The sequence below is a fragment of the Geotrypetes seraphini genome, chromosome 10 (assembly GCF_902459505.1).
Source record: "Geotrypetes seraphini chromosome 10, aGeoSer1.1, whole genome shotgun sequence".
Classification (NCBI taxonomy): Eukaryota; Metazoa; Chordata; class Amphibia; order Gymnophiona; family Dermophiidae; genus Geotrypetes; species Geotrypetes seraphini.
Genome location: NC_047093.1, coordinates 134,020,822 through 134,030,625, shown reverse-complemented (window position 1 = coordinate 134,030,625; position 9,804 = coordinate 134,020,822). Strand labels below are relative to the sequence as shown.

Genomic DNA, 9,804 nt, shown 5'->3' with positions numbered 1-9,804 from the left:
CCCGCCCTTTTTCTGACGTCAGAGAAAGGGTGGGACCGCCGGAAGAGGAAGCAGCGTAGACGCAGGGCTAAGAGAAGGGGCAGGACCGCCGGCAGAGGAAGCAGCAGGACGATGGTAGGAAACTTTTACATGATGGGGGGGAAAGGCTGTGGGGGTGCGAGCGGTCCTTCGGGGTGGGGGTGCAGGTGTGAGCGGTCCTGCGGGGGGGGGGTGAATCGGACGTCGGGGGGGGAACTATGTAAAAAAAAGGGGGGATAACGCGCTCACAAATATAACACGCGTGGTTATACACGGTTTGTAAAATCGTGTATAATGCGCGCGTTATATGCGTGAAAATATGGTAATCGCTTCAATAAAAATTTTTCTAAACGAATTACAATAAATAAAATAACATGCAATTTTAACAAAGTATTAAAAAACATATAATATAACAAAGTATTAAAATATAAAACAAAACAAAAACTAAATAAAACAAAGCATAAAAAAAGAATAGATAATATCAGAGAGAAAGTTAAAGAAAAGAAATTGTATTGAGGAAATGGCACCTATGTGGAACCTCTTCCATAAAGGAAATTAGGTCCCTACTTTATAGAATACTAGTGTAATCCGGTATATATGTGCATTTGGGTTTAGGTATCAACAGTGATGTAGCTAGGGAGGTTGGTGCCCAGGGCGGTGGCACCCGGCATCACCGCACCGTGCCCCCCTGCTCTTCCTCACCCCCTGCCGTGCCCCTTTGAAATGTTCACTGGTGCGAGTATCTTCCACCTGTTGCTCGCGCCAGCCTCGACTCCCTTCTGAAATCACGCCCTGGTCCCATGACCAGGAAGTGATGACAAACATTTCAAGAGGTACACTGGGAGGAGGAGGAGAGGCACCGGAAGTGGCGCCCCTGTGAAGATGGCACCAGGGCGGTCCACCCCCCGGCACTATGCCACTGGGTGTCAACATATGTTAGCTATAGAGCTGATGGAAATGCTCATGCCTATATGATTGGGGAGATGTGTGTGCAATTTATAATTTCTATGAATGGCACGGGGACAAATTTTCCTCATCACCGTGGGATCTCTTTATCTCCATCCTGTCCCATTCCTGCAAGCTCTGCCCTTATCTCCAGAAACCTCGAACACTTTAAAATCATAAGTGTTCGAGGTTTGTGCGGTTAAGGCAGAGCTTACAGGAATGGGACAGAGACAAATTTGTCCCCGTGTCATTCTTTAAAAGTTACCCCACCCAGGCTCCACCTATTTGAACATACACCTGTAAAAAAACATACCATTGAAGATATGTGCGTACTTATAGAAAAGCCTGAACCAGAATTATCATTTATGCAAGTGTTCACATAAGCACATAAATGACTAGAATGCCAGCATTGCTACCTAAATGTTAAGTGGTTCCTTACAGAATTACTTTCTTAACATTAAGTGTTCCAAGTCCAAAAGTCAGACCATAGTTATCTGCTCTCTGACTGCTGAAATCTTTTGCACAGTGATTACTGGTCACCACTTGAATGCCATAAAGGACAGCCCTGTTAGTTCAAGCCTGCTTCAATAGCTTCCTTTCAATGTAGTATACTGCTGCTCATACCTAGGTCTGCAAGCACTTGGAATCAAGTACACCTCTTCCCACATGTCCCAAACCAATGGATGTTGTGTATTCTCCAGTGTCTCACAAGACTGTCCTTCCGTGGGAATCTCTTTTCACATTCAGCACAGGTATAAGGCCTCTCCCCCGTGTGGGTCCGGCGGTGACTCTGAAGATCTGTATTCTGGTGGAAGCTCCTCGTGCAATCTGTGCATGAGTAGGGCCGCTCCCCTGTGTGGATCCTCCGATGCCGGTTGAGGCCAGACTTCTGGCTGAAGTACTTGCCACACTGAGCACACTGATAAGGCTTTTCCCCCGTGTGGGTTCTCAGGTGCATAAGGAGATTTGACTTCCGGCTGAAGCACTTCTCACATGCTGAGCATTGGTGAGGCACTCCTCTGCTGTGGAATGTCCAGTGAACTTTCATATTGTAAGCCCTGGGGAAGTATTTCCCAGACAAATTGGTGTTCAAGAGGGGCATTTTTGGAAACAATGCCATATCATTTCTGTAGTTTTCTTGCTTCAAAGAATCTTCCTCATATTCTGTGACTAGTTCCTCCTTCCTTCTTGGATGGATCCTCCTGTGCGTAAGGAGAGTCAAGTTCTCAGCTAATTTCTTCTCCTGTTCGGTATTGGTACATAATCTCTCCCCAGTGTAGACTCCCTGGGGCAAGATGGCCACCGCCAGATTGCTTATTTCATGTCTCTGTGACTGAGTCCACCTCTTCCCTGGAAAGTCTCGCTGACTCCTTTCCATGCTGCACTCTGTGCTGAAGGCGTCTCTAATATCACTCTTGGCTTTCTTCCTGAACACTGCCTTTAGCTTTCTTCGGCAATCCTCTATGTTCCTCCAATTCGACCTTCCCTCTGTATGTTCATCCTCTGTTGGATTAATACAAAAGTCACAGTTTATTTTTGGGGATATAGAGGAGACGAGAAAAGAGGCATTGTGAGGAATTTGATGATACTCGTATATAAGGTATGATCTCTTCCTTACATGCAATGCTAGGCCCTTAATAAAGTTAATTCAAATGGCATGCATATGGAAGGCATGGGAGCATCACAATCCAGCATTAATGTAACATCACTGGATTTATAAGTGCCTACAGAAAACTGGATGGGGGCAAAGTGAACCCTGACAATCTGCAAAGCACAGTTACTTACTGGAACAGGTGTTATCCAGGGACAGAAGGCAGATATTCTCACGAATGGGTGACGTCACCAAAGGAGCCCCGATACGGACCACTTTAAAAGTGCATTGTCACATTAAGTGCTTAGAAAGTTTGCAATAGCCCGAACCGCGCATGCACGAGTGCCTTCTCGCCCGACGTAGGGCGCACGGTCCCTCAGTTAAGATAAGTCAGCTAAGAAGCCAACCCGGGGAAGAGGGTGGGATGTGAGAATATCTGCCTGCTGTCCCTGGATAACACCTGTTATGGTAAGTAACTGTGCTTTATCCCAGGACAAGCAGGCATATTCTCACGAATGGGTGACTTCCAAGCTAACAGAGATGGGATGGTGGGAGTGTTGGCCTAAGAAAATAAATTATGAAATACTGATTGGCCGAAGTGCCCATCCCGTCTGGAGAAAGAATCCACATAGTAGTGAGATGTGAAGGTATGAACTGCGGACCAGGTGGCAGCTTTACAGATTTCCTCAATAGGTGTAGATCTAAGGAAAGCAACAGAAGCTGCCATAGCTCTAATTTTGTGGGCTGTGACACGACTCTCCAGTGCCAGTCCAGTCTGAACATAGCAGAACGTGATGCAGGCAGCCAGCAAGTTGGAAATCATTCTCTTGGATATAGGATGGCCCAACTTGTTTGGGTCAACAGAGATGAACAGTTGAGGAGATGTCCGATGTGGCTTTGTCCAGTCAATGTAGTATAGTAGGACAAAGCCCGCTTACAGTCCAAAGTATGCAAAGCAGTTTCTCCAGCATGAGAATGAGGCTTAGGAAAAAACACTGGTAGACCAATTGACTGATTGAGATGGAATTCTTAAGGGTTCACTTTTGCAGAGACGAACAAAGGGAACAAGTCTCTGGATGATGCTCAGGCCCCAAACACTGGAGGCACCAGCGATGTGGGTTAGTGAGGGAAATGGACCGAGCACAGCGTCCACACTTTTTAAAACCCATCTGAGGCCGGGACATTGATGGAAACATGGCCTCAGCTAAGTCAAACCCGGAGGCCAAAGTGGATGAACAGGCCCCGCTGGGTCGAATCTGTGAAAGGGAAAAACCAAAAATGATTTTTTTTTTTTTACTAAAACAGGAAAAGAAAGATAAAAGAAAATTAAAAAAACTGACTGAAAAGTCAGAAAAAAACGCGAGAGCGGGAAGGCAGCGATTATGAAAAAAATTTTCAAGAGCTGTTGAAAACGCGACTTCTTAGCTCCACAGAAACTAAGAAACTGAGGGACCGCGCGCCCTACGTCGGGCGGAAATGTATTCTCGCATGCACGGTTTGGGCTATTGCAAACTTTCTAAGCACTTAAAGTGGTGATGCACTTTTAAAGTGGTCCGTACCGGGGCTGTTGGTGATGTCACCCATTCGTGAGAATATGCTGCCTGCTTGTCTGGGATAATGTTATTTACTACTAGCTATAGCCACTTAGGCCCAGATTCTCATACTGGCACCAATATCAGTGGCTGCTGGTCACATGTCAATTATGCATTGGCACCAGTTTCGGAATCGCGCCAACTCAAATGATAGGCGCCGGAAATGTAGGCCAAAGTTTATCAGGCCTACATTTCCGGCACCTATCTTCATATGCATTGCGCCTAGGTGGCCACTTTGTGTTGGCCATGCCTACTTTGGCGTTCAGTGGCCTAAAGTGCCTATGTAGGTGCGATTCCGGTGACAATTTTCTAGGCGCCGGTAAGTGCCTCAAATTTCAATTAAAAACACCGACTGGATGGTGTTTTTAACAGAGGTATGTATGGGTGCCTACTGGCGCCTAGAAAATCAGCACTGGTTTGAGAATCCAGGCCTTAATGCTTCAGAGATCATTTGTTAAGTCCTCCCCTGATATGCTGATACCACTCAGAAGTATTCTGTTACTAAAAATGCTGGATGACCCTCCCCAAGACATAAGCCTACTGGACAACGCTGCTTTTGAAAACAGAACATAAGTGCCCCTTGGCGGGTCTTCTGAAGACCTCTTAAAAAGAGGGATATCATTAGGGCTGGAATGTTTTAGCCATTCAGCAGAACGTAGTGATCCTGCCCTTAGAGTAATATTAGGCTTTGTTTGTAAGGCCAGGGTAATTATTCCTCATATGAACCTATAACAAGAGCATCACCAATTCCTAATTTCTTGTTCCCTGTACCTAGTTTCAAGTTTATTAAAAGATTTTTTTAAACCGCTTAATCAGGTTTCTAAGCGGTGTACAATATACAGTAAAATTATATTAAAACTGGGGATACTGGATAAAATCCAAGTGTCATAATAAAGCACTGATAAGACGTATAGACCTACTTCAAACAATGGGAAAGTGGGGAAGAACTACAATCGTTAAAGAAAAGTGCAACAAAAAAGGGAAAATACAATAGGTTAGGGTAAAAAGTAATAATTTTGATTTAATTTTTTGTCCTTAAGAGGACAGTTGTTGGCCAAAAGTTGTTGTCCTATAGTTCTCAAGTCTGTATCTGCAGCTTCTAGAGCAGTGGTTCTTAACCTTGTTGGAGGTACTGAACCCCACCAATTTCATATGCGTGTTCACCGAACCCTTTATTGGAAAAATAAAATATGATTTTTACAAATTCAAAACATAGGTATACAGTGAGGGAAAAAATAATATCAATTTTGAAAACAAAAAAGTTCTCCTATATTTCGAATAATAACATAATCATGAAATTTACTGCAAATCAGCGTGACTTCTGCTGTTGCCTCTCAGAGACCAGTTCAGAAATGCGCGGCTTTACCTTGGCAAGTGCCACTCTCATGTCATTCTCGCAATAAAGTCTGTTCCTTTTCTTCGTTTTTATGTCCAGCATCCTCGAAAAGGATTGCGCGCTATACGAGTCGGAGGTGTGTTTTGACCTCCGCCGAACCCGCGAGACTGACTCACCGAACCCCTGGGGTTCGGTCGAACCCAGGTTAAGAACCACTGTTCTAGAGTGACTGTGGAGGTGAATGAATGCTCATCTCAGACAAAAGCTCTTTTCTTTCAAGATCAGGGCCGATGGTGAGCTTTGGGGTCCTCTGCTAAATTTCTGCCCAGTGCCTCAGCATGTTTAACACCAGCTCTGTTCATAACCTTATATGGTTAGGGTTTTTATTTTCATCATGATTGAAACTTTGTTATAACTGGGGATGAGGGAGTGTTTGCTCAGTTCTGCCTCTTATGTAATTATGCATTCAAGGGAGCATATGAGTGTGTGTGAGGGGGGGGGAACTCTGTTAATATACTTGAAATGCATGGTGACATGGCATCTTTGGTGGGCATTATAAATATTGAGGGTTTAGTATTAAAAAAAAAAAAGGGTCCGGCTCCTAAATTCGTCACCTATTTCAGCCAAACATAGGAGCCTCGTTTTCAGCTGAAAAGTCACCTACATTTAGGAGCTTAAAAGTTACAGGTTTAAACAGGAAGTGATAGTGAGCAACGGACACATCCATTTGGACTCGAGCTCCTTCCTTCCCAACAATACAAATATTTAAATGTTTCACCCATATTATAAGGGTTAAACTGTGGGAGTAAAACCCCCTAGACAGCACGACAATACATTTTTAAAACTAGTTAAAACTCTTCTGCAAGAGTTTATTGCACTATATGATACAGACTTGGTTTAAAAGTCAACATAACCTGTGCTTTGAGTTGGCCAAGGCCATCTAGCAGCCAGGAAGATGGCTTTGGCCTACTGAATGATGAAACTCCATGTGCACCTGAGTCAAGGACAGTACCCCAGACACTTGACATAAAAGGGGATGTACCTGGGGGGTTTGTGGAGTCAAAACAGCTTTTAGGGCCACAGTAGCTTCCAAGAACTGAATATAAGGAGCCTCTTGGGAAACGAGAGGTTATCTAGTGACAACTGGACTCACAGATCCAAGCTGCTAGTGCCTCAGCGATCTATAAAACTCGTAAAGCCACAGCACCTGCCTACCCAGGAACTGCACAGCTCTCCTGCCAGCCTCTCCCACTCCAGCACTGGAGGGAGAAACATGCATCACTGGGCCAGGCTGTAACTATTTCAATTCTTGCAATGCTGATGGGTAAGAGTTGGTCAAACAGAGGGCCGAACAGCATCCACTGCATTTTCTTGAGCAAACTAGCATCTGTGCATTGTTCTCACATTCTATTAATATATCTGCTACTGTCATTAAATCACTTATTTAGTTTTTATACCAGTAGTGGTAAGATTCGTGGAACAGTGTCCCAGAAACAGAGACTGTGTCTGAATTCAAAAGGGCATGGGATAGGCACTTGGGATCTCTTGGAGAGAGAGAGATAATGGCTGCTGCGGATGGGCAGACTAGACGGGCCATCAGGCCTTTATCTGCCGCCATGTTTCTAAGTGGGGTCTTATATCCGCTACTTGAATGCATAATCAGGGCTCTGAGCTTGGATCTAGAAGCCCAGGAACGTAATTTTTTCTTATTTCTAAATTCCAGAGTGCTAATTATAACAGCGTGTTTATTCCTGTCTAAGAAGTAGTGTGAAATCTGTTTTAACCGTAAAGAACACTGGTTAAGACAACGACTGGTTTAGAGTTTGCAGTTTTGGTTTTGGGTTCCCTTTGCTCCACTTTCCTTTTCCAGTTTGTATTGCGTTACAATAGTATTCTATAATGGAATCGGGGTCCCCAGATGCCATTATAAAATATGGTCTCATTGCACTGCATCAGGACATCTCAGAATTGCCCCCTTAGTGACTACCTTTCATTAGTGAATTTTAAATTTTTGCATGCCCTCATTCTGCCACACACATCACGTTTCCAAACTGATAAATCTGGCCATTCTGTATCCAGAAGAACCAACTTCGCTTGGGTCAACCAATCATCCATGTAGGGACAGGCTAGGAAAAAATGGAACTGACCCGAGTGGTAGATTTTTTCTTCATATTTTTTTTTTTTTCTTAAATGGTTTACTTTTGTAAGTCTTTGTAAAACTGTAATTAAAAATATTTTAAATGGGGGGGGGGGGGGTTTCTGTGTACAAAAATGATCAACCAAAACTAATTCTATGGTTGTAGACAGACTGTGTGACCACAATCATTGCAAACCGGAGTGGGACCTTAAGCTAAGCACAATAAAGATGGTAAGCGAGACCCACTGGAACAACTCCAAAATAACAAAAAGATCCCACTGTTCAAAGCATAAGGTGTAAAAAAAGGGGAGGAAAAGGATTTCAGAAACTTTCTTGGTGACAGAGAATAAACCTCAGCCAAGCCTGAAAAGGTTCCACGTTTCATTCATTGACCCTGAAAATCCTCCCTCTTCCTTTTTTATCCTATTTCTTTTACATTTATTTTGATTCTTTCTTCCTTTTAATATTAAGTTTAATTAAATCTTCTCCACTGAATCTTCTCTTACCGAATGCTGCTGATTAAACATGAAGTGGCCTATGTGAACCCTGGCGAAACGGGTCCCGTTGGACTGTGGCTGCCTGCAACTTTCGAGATAAGTACATTTGAAGATACATTGAATAGTAATTCAAACAAATATAGTTTTAAGAGAAGACTCAGTGGAGAAGACTTTATAAGAATTAATTTTTAAAAGGACAAAAGACTCATAATATAAAAGAAATAGGATAAAAAAAGGAAGGGCAGGTTTTTCAGGATCAATGAACGAAACGTGGAACTTTGCCGGACTTGGCTGAGGTTTATTCCCTGTCACCAAGCAGGTTTCTGAGATCCTTTTCCTCCCCTTCTTCACACATTATGCTTTGAACAGTGGGATCTTTCTGTTACCTTAAGCTACGCCTCCACCTCAGGCTCTCATGCCAGACCTCTTCTCTCCAGAAATATGGGACATTTTACCTGCAAACTGGCCATAAGTCATCACCTTGGAAGACTGAGAGTTAAGGTCTATACTTCTTCCTGGTCCCGTCAAACATAGGTTTCCTGCTGAGCCCAGGCCCAGCCTTGCTCCTACCTGCTACCTGTGTTCTCTGAGCACACTACATGATACTGTGGTGAACAACATGCTAAACATTCCATGATCACAATAAATCTCCCCATCACAGATTCCAAATCTAACACAACTCAGGGATTCATGAAACGTGCAGTATACTCTGCACATGTAATATGGTTTGATCTGCATCTTAAGTTTGCCGTAACAGAGCACACTAGGTTCTTCACACTGGCATGAGAACCTTTATGCTTTATATCAGGGGTGTCCAACCTGTGGCCCGAGGGCCGCATGCGGCCCCGTGAAGTATTTTGTGCAGCCCCGGTCGAGGGCCCTGCAGTGTTTTCCTCTGCTGCTCCCGGGTGTTTACCGTCTTGCCGGCTCCCTCCTCTGTCTTGCTGCAGCGTTTGCGCGGCCCCAGAAACATTTTTTTGGGCCAATGCGGCCCAGGGTAGCCAAAAGGTTGGACACCCCTGCTTTATATCATCTCTGCCTTCTCATTAAGTGGGTCCTTTGGTGTCTTTTAAGATTGTCTTTGCGGCGGAATCTCTTCTCACATTCAATACACTTATATGGTCTCTCCCCTGTATGGATTCTGTGGTGTGACATGAGGCTAGAGTTCTGTCGGAAGCTTTTCTCACACTCTGTACACTTGTAGGGCTTCTCCCCCGTGTGGATCTTCCAATGCACCTGTAGGTTATAGGCCTTGGCAAAGTTCTTATCACACACACTGCATTTGTAAAGTACAGTCTTGGGGCTTAGAGTCTGGTCTATGCTAGGCTCCACCAGTCGTTCCCACCATCCACTGCCCAGCTCCGGTGCCCTTCCAAGGTGTGTTATCCCCCGAGTGACAAGGTCTGCCTTCTCTCCTAAGCTTCTTTCACATTCTGAACTGATATATGGTATCTCCCTAGGGTACGAGCCCTGGTGTACGACAGCTGGACTTCTGAAACGTGTCACCCTCAGTCCCAGGGGGCTCCTGTGGCTCCAAACACTTAAGCCATCTCCAGTGTCAGAATGTCGAAGGCCATTCCCATTGCTTTTCTGTAACAGCACCTCCAGCAGCTGTCCTCTCTCCTTAAAATCCTCCAGTTGCCCGGCTCGTGGGCTTTTCTCCCTGTGCCCATCCTCTGTTGGATTAA

The 9,804-nt window shown here is 44.5% G+C and overlaps 1 protein-coding gene across 7 annotated transcripts in view; it reads right to left on the bottom strand.

Annotated features, from left to right (window-relative positions):
* Positions 1-1,293: 1,293 nt before the first annotated feature.
* The window catches only part of LOC117368321 (zinc finger and SCAN domain-containing protein 2-like), a 31,969-nt gene continuing 23,458 nt past the window's right edge, over positions 1,294-9,804 (bottom strand). For 5 of the 7 annotated variants that reach the window (XM_033961867.1, XM_033961870.1, XM_033961865.1 and 2 more), the window contains exon 8: positions 1,294-2,466. In XM_033961867.1, coding sequence (XP_033817758.1) covers positions 1,610-2,466 — 857 coding nt within the window. In that variant the 3' untranslated portion in view covers positions 1,294-1,609. Of the gene's footprint in view, positions 2,467-8,447; positions 9,793-9,804 lie in introns of those variants that run through there. The other 2 variants (XM_033961869.1, XM_033961868.1) reach the window with 1 other exon arrangement.